The sequence below is a fragment of the Glossina fuscipes genome, unplaced genomic scaffold (genome assembly GCF_014805625.2).
Source record: "Glossina fuscipes isolate IAEA_lab_2018 unplaced genomic scaffold, Yale_Gfus_2 174, whole genome shotgun sequence".
NCBI lineage: Eukaryota > Metazoa > Arthropoda > Insecta > Diptera > Glossinidae > Glossina > Glossina fuscipes.
In genome coordinates, this window is record NW_023998517.1 from 1,785,705 (window position 1) to 1,797,420 (window position 11,716).

General features: G+C 35.8%; 1 protein-coding gene across 3 annotated transcripts in view; it reads right to left on the minus strand.

The window, feature by feature from the left end:
• LOC119641698 (homeobox protein abdominal-A) overlaps positions 1-11,710 on the minus strand; it is a 45,955-nt gene extending 34,245 nt beyond the window's left edge. The window contains exons 1-3 of one of the 3 annotated variants that reach the window (XM_038040488.1): positions 10,876-11,710; positions 6,144-6,995; positions 5,298-5,545 (exon numbers count right to left, since the gene is read on the minus strand). In XM_038040488.1, coding sequence (XP_037896416.1) covers positions 5,298-5,545; positions 6,144-6,994 — 1,099 coding nt within the window. In that variant the 5' untranslated portion in view covers position 6,995; positions 10,876-11,710. Of the gene's footprint in view, positions 1-5,297; positions 5,546-6,143; positions 7,137-10,875 lie in introns of all 3 variants that reach the window. The other 2 variants (XM_038040487.1, XM_038040486.1) reach the window with 2 other exon arrangements.
• Positions 11,711-11,716: the final 6 nt, after the last annotated feature.

The following is an 11,716-nucleotide window of genomic DNA, read 5'->3' on the forward strand; positions in this document are numbered from 1 at the left end:
AGAAAACTTACTCATCTCATCTCGTCTCACCCATGCACAACAACGTTGCTAATAAATTCATATTCTTCGTAAATATGCAAAAAAATATATATATGTATATATATATTTATATGTATGTATATTAGGTCAGGTAAAACGACTTTACGCTTTTTTCCGCGGTTTCGAGCTGATTTTTGTAGTCTGCTGTTTTCAGATGATTCCAAACCATCGGGTGGTTGATGCTTAGCGCCTCCACTATTCGTGATAGCTTGCCTGCCGATCTAGTTCCATCAGTTGCAAAATTTTATCGACTCTTCGGCCAGAGCGAGATGCATCTTTGACATTGAAATTTCCGGAACAGCATTCTTTCTGCACTCTTGACAAAATTTGCAGCGTTTTTAACGTTTCTATAGTTAAAAATGCGTCACATAGTGTATTTCTTCAGATATATCGTTCATTTTCAAATCGATATAACTTGTTACTCGCATGTTCGTTTGAGACAATCAGATGAGTGTTGCCCGATGTATGGGCATCCTGCAGAAAAAACCGCAAAATCTTTTTATATGACGCAATATATATATAATCATGCGCACACATTCGCTCATGCATATTTGTGTATGAGTTCATATTATCATACACACGCCTGGATACATATGCATTTTAGATATGTCATGTATTATTTCATATCATTTGGTCTCTTTTTATCTCTTCATTGCTCCATTTTATGAATAGTTTCATTTCGTTTTCATCTGCCGTTCACTGAATGCAATGCATGACTGATATTTATGTTAATTGAATTGTAAATAATGCAAACGCCATCGTTAGATGACAACGTTTTTAATTAAGCATAATGATAATGCCAGTAAGTTAGCTCTCGCATACATATTTGTGTACACAGACACCAGTGTAGCAGATAATAACATAAATATATCGTAAATTATTATTACATGAGATTATCAAATTGAAAATACTTCAATATGACAATAAAATCAAAAATGGCCAGCCAAAGGAGTGACTGCCTCAGAATGATTAACTGAAAATGACTAATTTTTACTGCTACTGCTACTGCTATTGCTATCGTTGCTACGCATATAAATCTTAAGCTTATTCAATGCCAAGAATGCAATAAATAGGCCATCAAAACGAGTCTAGCGAACGAAATGGTGCACAACTTCAATAAGATGCAAAGCGTGCAGTAAATCTTTTATTCTATTTGCCTGATTTCACGAATAATTCATTGACCAAAAATCTTACACAACAAAATAGAATACTAAACCAAGAGAGAAGGTTGGGCACATTAATCGTTTTTGGTTAGTTGCGACATACATATGGCAAGTAAAAGGTCATAACTTAAGCTTCCACTTTTTCTTCAATTTATGTTTGGGACAATATTCATGTACATACAACAGCCGCATGGGTACGGCAGGTAATGCGTTGAATGGCTGTTGAGCACTTTTTGATTTATCCGCCTTTCAAGTTACAAATTATTATTGCAATTGCTTTTTTTACGAACCATCATCGCGCCCTATAGAAGCTTCAATGTTAACATTGTGGGAATCAGCTCGAAAAATATATGCAGAGGCAAAGCGATAGAGAGAGAGAGAGAGAGAAATCTATAGATCTAATATTTTTTTTCGAAAATTTATTAGAAGCAGAATAGTTTTCCTCTGCCAATTACCAGATCAAAAAGTGCTAATTATTATAAATTAAGGGGTAAAGAGAGAAGAATGCAATATTCGCCACAAGAGGAATAAAGGCTCCTTGGCTGCTTGCTTCCTTCCCGCAAGCGTGGCAGCACGCTTGGCCGAGCAGGTAAGAATCGCGGCTATCAAGTCACTACCGCGGTTCCAAATCTCATTAACGGTAGACTTTACACTGATCGCAACTGTAACTGATTCGGCTCGACGCCACTACGCTGAGGTCGCCCTCTATTTCTTTCTCTTTCATCACTTCTTTCTGACCCTCACTGGATTAGACGGAAAACCACAAAATATGTATACAACAACTGTAAGCAACGAAGAACTGTAAGTAAGAACTAACAGATGAAGAACAAATCGAACGATTAACCAAAGATGGAATTCGCTTGCAAAGGATCTTCAACTCTTCTTAAGTAACTTATCTCATCTCTCGTCTCTTCACAGTGCTTTCCTATTTATCTAAGATATAATTGAATTATTGTGATTTGTACTCCCGAACTCCTTAAATCATATAAAATTTAAATCAGTTTGGCATGATTTTTTTTCTTTTTTTTTACTTAATATTAATTAAAATATTCCATAACGTATGTGTAATATTGTGGACGTGTAGGCCGCGACAGCTGACTTTGTTAATAGATGAATAACAGTTTCCAAATTAAATAAGCAATAATGATAAATAAAATGGGAGAAAAGTAAATTTGTGTTCGCATTTATTTATGAACATTTTAGCGTTGATTTATTGAATGTTGTTTTGTTTATTCCGATGAGGTTGTTATTTATTTTAATAACGTGATTGTATCTGTTTTTGCATATATAAAAATGTCTTCTGGTATATATCTTTTATACGTACATATCATCAAAGATTTTGCGAGAACTCTTGTTAACCTAACATAATAGTAATAATAATGCGTCAAATTTTTGTCAAATGCTTCTGCTTGTTAGATCTTATTTTCTTCGTTTCTTCTGTTCAACCATAGCATGAATATATTAACCTAGCAGTGTAACCAAGTACAATATTTTGATCCATTTCAACTTTTGATCTTCAAGAAAGTTGTTATTCCGGAAATAATATTCCAACATTTGTTTAGTAACTTTTACTTATACGTAAAGACCTTTAAATATCTATAACCAATATCTGCTATTTCTACCAAAAGGGATCGTTTCGATTCCCAAATTTCCTGTGGACTTTCCACAGTCGTAAAAATGAAGGGTAAGAAGATGACATTTGGCAGGAGGATTCCTTGGTTCATCAAGAGTCCAATGTTAAAAAAAAAGGGCAGCGAATGTCTGCATACAAGCCCATCGTAAGTGAGAAACGCAAACAATCTCGAAAACAACGATAATTTTTTGTATCTTGCCTAACCTGTTTTCGAAACGTTTGTGAAATCCACTTGCAGGTTTGATTTAAAACGGTCCCAATAGAGTTGCCGATACGATCACCAATAATATCCCTATTAATCCCAACTTATTTCCAATTTATACGTAATGCCACAAAGAGCTTGCTAATGCGCGTTAAAGTAGATTGGAAATAAATTGGGATTCAAATTTTATCGTCAATTTTGGACCTACTGGTAAAACAATCGGGAGCGTTTAGAAAACGTGAGAGTTACGTATTTTTGGTTAGGTCTTCACGGGATGAAAAGTTATATGGGTGAAAATATGATCAGCTTTCTGGTGTTTTCTCGGATTTGTTCCAGCTTCCTTTGCATTGTGGAGGTGCAGGTACATATATCAAAACTATTTTATAGCCATGCATGTCTAATCGACTAAGGAAGGTTTCTATCAAATTTCAGCCTCTTATCGCCATATTGGCGATGGTAGAGGTTCCACAAAAAGATGAAATCAATATGACCCCTTTTGGTGAAATTGTATGCGAAACGTTGTTATCCCTAGTATTAATAAAAAATTTCAAATTTGTTAAGGATATTTCGCATTTTCTTGCTGGGACTGACCTAATTTGCGTTTGAGTTTAAAGAGAAAATTCTGATAACTTTGAAGACTTGTATTTATGAATCCAAATCAACCCCAAAAAAAAAAAAGCAATGCAGATAAGTTGCGTCTATGTATAAGGCCGTAAGAGAGTGCGTTTGACAAAAAGTCGGCGAGATTGTATGGTTCAAAGCTTATACGATTTTTTCCTCTGCAGCAAATGAATTATGTATCGCATAGCATAATTATCTTATGGCATCGTCTCTCGTGTTATCTACCTACTAATTAGTTAACAATTATTAGCTTTTGCGAAGACTTAAGAAGCTTAAGATTAAGATTCATTTGATGACTAAGAAAGTTGTGGGACCGTTTTGAGATGACTCAGGACTTTAAGCTTCGTTAAGCGTTCTTTTCATTCATCCATCCACTACTTTTTATACATCGATCGATCTTCACTCTGAACCCCTAAATGAATCTACCGAATATTTCGATTAACTCTTACGTTAATATCTGCCATAGCTTGTAAATTATGGGTAATAACATGCCCAAGTATTATTCTTGTAGACTTTCTTCACTTCTTAGATATTATAGGCGATCATTTTTACAATTAAGTGTTAGACCATCCATAGTGTGCAATATTGCAGGTTAAAAAGCAAACCAATGACATTACGAAGCAATTCGCTGCTTATGATCATAAGCCAAGTAGCCATTATAGTAGTAACAACGGTTCGAAAATTAGATGACCAAGAGTACAGAGAAAGGCATACAAACGTGATGAAATCGCCTCGAAATCTTACGTTGATTAATGATAAAAAGATGAAGAAAAAATTTGTCCTGATAGTCATAGCTGGTAGCAGGTAGACTAGAGAACTTTACCTCACTATATATTTACTAGAAACAAATTGAAAATTATTCGGATATTTTCACGAACAAATCCCACACGGACTCGATTGATTCGCAATAGATCTCTAATTTAATTAGATGATGGCTATTAACTGTTTTACATAGTTTTTAAACAGAAGCAAAAAAAATTTGAATATCAATCTCATATGTGCCAAGGCATTGCCAACAAACGGAGAGAAGTTGCTGTACTTTTGCTTAGAAGCGCGTAAGAAGAAAAGCCGCGGTTTTGTCATGTGCACAGAGGCATAAGTAACTTCTATTCTCAATTGCGATAAGTCGGCCTCTTTCTTGATTCTTCATAGGGTCATAACATGCGTATCTACAAATTTAAATCGATACCTATGCGTACGTACAAACATCTTCTTTTCTTTCTTGTCTCAGTGTTCCCTGCTAGTGTTGACTTCTTGACTTTTCATAATTGCTTGAGCTTTTTTTTTTTCTTTTATTTATATGCTTACACAAGTAATGCTTACGTACGTATGCATGAGAGACCACAGAATTCAAAGTTCAATGACTTTGACCGTATGTTGCGTGCGTGTGTGTGTGTGTGCAGCGTAATCTTTAGATTGTATTGTATATTACTTGTAAACGAATTTATATTTTTAATAATAATTTCGGTGTTAGAAAAGAACCTACGACAACAATACTTTTAATTATATGATAAAGCGGCTAACGCAGGCACATGTATGCGTAAATAAAATTCAATTTTTAGAGAACACACTACATGAGAGAGGAAAAATTCTTTGGAAGATTACAAGCGATGTACATGCAATGTTTTGACTCACTCACCTGTTAACGTCATCCATGGGTATCGTGGTAGATCGGCAATGCTTTGGCCGGCTCCACCGGTAGGAACTACACCCGACGACGGCTGAGTGCAAGCATTTCCCAATGAGTCAACACCTATTGCTCCGGCCGAAGCCGCCGACACAGCAGAAGCAGCTGCTGCATGTTGATAGAATTGCGCGAAACTGGCAGAGGCCGATGCAGGTACACTCATCGATTGGTAGCTGTTCATGACACTGTCAGTGTACCTGCTAAATTACATCAAAGAAATTAGAAGAAAGAACATTTAGCCATAACATAACCAAGTCGCTTCGCTTAAATGAACCAGAAAACCACACGAACACCTAACAGTCTTTACAAAACTTGTTATATATATGTGTGTTTGGGGTTTTTTGTTTTTCTTTTCTTTGCTATGCAAATAGCTGCAAGGTCGAAAGTATTACTAAAGTTTCAATTGTCCGTAACACTGGCCGTATCGTCATAATGAAATATGTGGCTAGTTTGACATTACTTTTGATTCGCCAGTACATTTTCTTGCTGCTGCGATGGTGGATGTAGTGTTGACTTCTTATTAGTCAAATTAGCTGAGCGTTTATTCAGCTCAGCATGATTACTTCAATTTTGTACGACTTGCAAAAGGATTTACATAAACAAATATTAGCATCTTGTTCTTGTGAAAGTTTTTGCTTTTTGGAAGATTAAGACGGACATCTGTCTAGCGCTATGACTTTGATGGAGGATGAATGATGTCTTCATTAAAATTCTAGGGTTATTTATTTGCATGAGCAGTTGATTTAGCGAATTTTTTAATTTTTTGTTTATATAATTTAAAAAAATCCGCCCACTCACCTGCATGATTTGTCTTCCAGACCGGAAAAGCCCGGCATGCCCGATAGACCGCCATGCGATGTAGGATGATTTGACACATACGGATACATTTTGTTTGTGGGTATAGCAAAAGTTGAAGAAGCAGCAGCGGCGGCGGCAGCTGCTGCGGCGGCCACCGAACTTGCAGCACTAGCGGCAGCAGCCGATGATGAGGGCGAATGATCGTTTAAACTGCGATGCAAGGAGGACGATGCCGATGGTGACGGCGAACAACTGCTATCGCCTGCTTGTGAATTATTAGCCGAAGGTGGTGTAAGTAATAATTGTTGCTGTTGTATTGAATTCCCGTTACTTTGTTGCTGTGAAGTAACAGCTGCAGCGGCGGCAGCTAATTTATTAATATGTAATTGCTGTTGCTGCTGTTGCAGGTGTAAAGCTGCTGTTAAAGAATATTGATGATGTTGACTAGAACTGAAATGCGATGACTGATGATGGTGTTGCTGCGTTTGATGCTGCTGACTAAGTCCGCCAAACGCTGACGATGACGAGGGCGAAGATGATGACACTGGCGAATGTGAAGACTGACTTAAACTTAAGTGACTGCTACTATTCAATTGGCCGGCATTAGTGCTGGGCGATAATAATGACGACGACGAAACGCTGACGTGATCGTTTCCCGAACTAGTTGACAACAAATTATGACCGCTATTCGTGCTGTGATTGCTGCTCGGATTATTGGTAACTGCCGGTACTGAGGACGATGCGGCTGCAACGGCTAAGGCGGCGGCAACAGCTGCTGATGATGAATTTTGTGGTGTTGTAGTTAAATGTGAACTTATAAATGGTTGAAACTGTGGATACTTTGGTAGCATACTATCGAAAACAAATTTTGACATTGCACATAGTTTTTTCGCTATTGTGTTACGTTTCAAAATGACTCTTACAAACGCGACAAAAGGAGAGCGATAGCCAAAGGACAGATTGACGAAAATGCCGAGAAGTATGTCTCCTTTGCTACTTTCAAAATGTGGTTACATAAAATCGTTATTTGTCATGTTAAGAAAATATTCTCCTTGAATAAAACCTTCATCTTTTCGTATCTAACTTCAAGTGACAAAACAACAAAGTTTTTTTTTCTATCCTAAATGAATTTTAGTTATGCCAATTAGCGATTGAGCAATTTGAGATATACACGTACTGCAGATGGTAGGTTATATTCAAAAAAGTTCATTTGAAATTTCAATTTCCCTGAAAATGCTTCCTAAGCTAATCTAAGGCAGATTACGTACATTTTCGAACTTGTTCTGTGGCGTTCAACAATCTGGTGCTACTGTCTCGTTTTCTATCTCATCTTTTCTTTTCATAGAATAAAATGCATGTCTCGAAAACGTTTGCCCTGAATACTTAAAGGAAAAAAAAACGAGCAAGAACATTATATTCAGTTGTGAGCAAATCTCTTATGCCCATCAGCGCTATCCCAAAAAAGGCAAGAAAAAAACTAAATTTGCATGCTCTATAACAAGCAGGAGGCGTGACGGATGTTCTCTATTTTCAAAATAAAAAAGTTTTTTTCGCGTAGGCGGGTGGGCGTTGTACCCAAGCCCTTGGAAAAGCTTCAATCATTTCCAAGTTTTGCTACACAGTTGCGCAGACAGAAAGATGGACCGACGAAGAGAGGGACATGTTTAGGTGCATTCCAATGGCGGTTTCGAAGCTTGTTTCTTGTCAAGCGTCGCTCATAGAATATGCATTCAAATTTTTGTACATTCATTTGTTATAGTATATGAGCAATGATCAAAAAACTAATTTTTTATTCCTCTTCAAGAACAGAAAGGTTCGCAGTTTACGTTGCGCTGTGGGCGCAGGCAGTAGGAGCCTGCGTACAAGAACTTCCAATATTTTTGGCGAATTTGAAGTTGATAGCTCCTTTTTTGCGGTCAAGAGAATGTTTACAACAGACATTACATAGACGTACAGATACACTGACAGACAGACGGACATGCTTAAATCGATTCAGAATTTGATGCTGAGCAAGAATATATATACTTTGTGGGGTCTCTGATGCTTTCTTCTGGACGTGGCGAATGTTTTGACAAAATGACTACAACCGTCATCTTCCGGTTGGGGCGTACAAGAGCTGTATAAACAAAGCAAGATAACTGTAACTTGATAGTAAGAGAAAATAATTTCTACTTAAGAGTCTCTCCACATTACATACCTAACTTATCAAATTCTCAAAAGAAAATTACTCAACAAATGTATAGAGCGTTCCTTTCCAGAGTTCCGAGTTTAAAGACTCGCTATCCTAACTGCAATCGACAGTGATTTCTAACCATCTGAACAAGTCGAAAATTTAAGGGTGTTCTCTGAGAAATTTGGTGCCCACTGTAACGCAACAATTCAACATTTATACTTTCAATCGTCTGACTATCCAACTCTGGACTTTCAAGTATTTACGTTTCACTTACGCTGAGTGCTTTATGCATTAATGTGAAATCGTGTGAACCTAATTTAATTTTAGACCAAAGAATAGAAATAATTTGCTTTATGTGGTTTTTCCGCCCGTTTTCTAAGAGTTGTTGCTTTACAATCCCAGCTTAGCAATATAAAAGAGAAAAAGAGAGAGAGAGAGGAAAAAAAATGCCAAGAGATGCTAAATAATCAACTCAGTCTTGACGTCTTTTGAAAGTCCACCCATTCCTTAGCCCGTTCGTTGTTAGCGCAGTCCAAATTCCCGACAATGGGGACAAACACCTGGAGATTGAAACATATATGTATATTCTTGTTTCAAATGCGAATACAAAGACTGTAATGTGAACATCGTCCGAGATCCGTTTGGAAAAAATTTTTATCTTTTTATTTTTAGACACATAAACCAGCATTGACAAGTACTACGAAGCGAATTGAAATTGATTTACATTTTTAAGAGGAACGTAAGAAAACGCGATTACTTAATGAACCAAAATTGATTAGATAAGCCATTTGGCCTATATATGTCAGTTTTTCCGCACTCCGTAGGAAATCTAACATCGCGGCTTGCGCAAAACGACCCGTCCATTTTGTCTCTCCATCTATATATATACAGAAGGCTACGCTTTCTCATAAGCAGCCGGAAATTTTCCTATGCTAGCAGTCGCGTAAAGTCTTCGGTCATGCATCGAAATGGCCTTTTAAGCATGAAGTAATCATTGCTATGGACCCTGGCTTATTTCCCTGAATAGTTCAAATTTTTTAAATATTTTCTAAAAATTAAAGCAAAAAATTCAAAAGGTATTTTAAAAACATTTTCGCATTTACATAATCTAAAATTTTTTCTGGCATTGTTACGTTTGAAGCAGTGTAAGGAAATTTTTTATGTATAAGTAAAGGATCCCCTTGAAACTTGATGATCAATTTCGTGGTATTCCGAGTACAAGTATTTAATTTAATGTTAGAGGAAAAGACTTTTCTCCCTCTCTCTCTCTCTCTCCCTCTCTCTCTCCAAAAAAGAATTCGTTTTTTCGCAAATATTCTGAATCATAAGAAGAACTGACTTGTTTTTGTTAACGTGAAAGCGAACCGAATGTTATGTAAAATGTTACGTTTAAGGGAAAGTTGATGCGCCCCAACTAATAATGCGATAAATTGAAACGCTTTGGATAACTTTTGCTTTTCTGCATTGAAGTTTTAATTGATGCTGATAAGAACTTGTGCCACAACTCTATTTATAGAGGTCTGCTTCTGAATTATAGATAAAATACGATCTCGTCATCTGGATTAAGAAAACTTGAGCTCGAATCTAACATTTCTTGTCAATTTTTGAGTTTATAAAGATATCAATAAGAGGTGATCTCTGGAGAAACAAACAAAGGGTAGGTATACAATACTAAATCGACACACGATCTCATTAATTAAATAATGGATGTAAACTCATTTACTCGAAGAGTAAGAGTAAGAGTAAGATTTACTCTAATATTTATATGAAATGTTGAATTTTTGATCTTCTTCGGGCTTAATGCGTCTTAATTAATTTATAGCTTTTTGTAGCACGAGCATGTTGCTGCGTGCTTTAAATGGAAGGACAAAACTAACATGCCCTTATTCTTCCATCTTTACTTTAAGAGAAAGACACCTTTTCCGGAAAAGTCTTAGAATTTTTGGCTTCCATCAGAAAAGAATAAGTAAGGAGGTTATTTCGAGCAACTTCTTCAGTTCTAGGATTGTAAGAGAGGGTAAAGAAGGACAATTCGGAAATAAAAGGCATAAAGTTTACTTTATATACCCGGGCTTTACCTGCACTTTGGGTTCTGCCATGCAATGCAATGAATTTTTTTTGTGATTTTTGGTGGTCTACTCCCGCTTTTTCTCTCTCTCTCTTTTTCTCTTCCGTTTTGGTTTCTTTCCTGTGCTGTGTAACTTTTTTAAGGAAACTTTGTTGTTCAGCCCTAAAGATGACAAATTAATTATGAGGAAAACCTCGTTTTTAGATCAAGTCATGATCGCAATGTCATACACGCATGTCATTATAGTAAAACCACATTTTGAATAGATTATGGATAATGGATAATTAATGTTAAATTAAAACAAAGCAAAAAAGAGTTAGTGTTCGTTCAACTTTACTACGAGAACTAAGGTAAGAGCGAAATAGAAAAATAAAAACGAAATTTTTGTCTACATAGGAGAGTTAGGCGTGTTAGTCTTCTAAAAGTTGTCCTATTGTGTTGTTGTTAGTCTTTATTTTTAAAAATAATAAAAATATTTAGTTTATATGTACCTTGTATATGACTGTTGGTATTTTTTAACGAAATTTGTTAAAAGAAATTAACAATAACGTAAAACAACCCTTTTTTTGCTTGTTTTTTTTTTTTTTGTTTTTTTTACAGCAAAACGGCCTGGATATATGGTGCAAGGGGTGATGGGTCAATGGATGATTTTTGAAATTTTTCTTTATATTCATAAAAGTAAATATGAAATGAATTGGATTTGAGCGAAACCACCTTCGCGGTTGATAAGTGTACGCTATCGAAATATGCACTATTTACCGACGGCAGAACTGAAAGACGGATAATTTGTTTTTTTTTTTTGTGTTTTTTTATTTTTATTGTATTTTCATTTTTGTTTTTGTTTTCATAACTTTTACTTATTTCTTTTATTTATTAATTGCAGTGAAATGCAGTTAAATGTATTCCAAACACTTTGTTAACTATATTATTATGTGTTAGGTATAAACCTAAATATATATGCACACGCACATACTAACGTACTAGAATGCATTGTATAATGTTTCGAAGCGGAGAATTTTTCGCTTTAACGGGTATGACACACGCGCTAAGAGTCGTAAAATATTTTTGGGTTTATTTTAAAAGTAATAAAATGAAGTTTTCCTCTTTTTGTTTTTGTTTTTGTCTTTTTTTATTTTTGGCTTAAACCTCACACCCTCGTATGGCATCTAAACAACAATTTATACATTATTCTTTGTTTTTTTTTTTATATGATTTTCAATTGTTTTTGTTGTGATTGTCGTCGGGGAACGTTTTATTGAGTATTAGACGCTTAATTTACGGGTTCGAAATTTTGTGCAATAAAACTTCCAAACTAACTCGAAAGCTACCGAG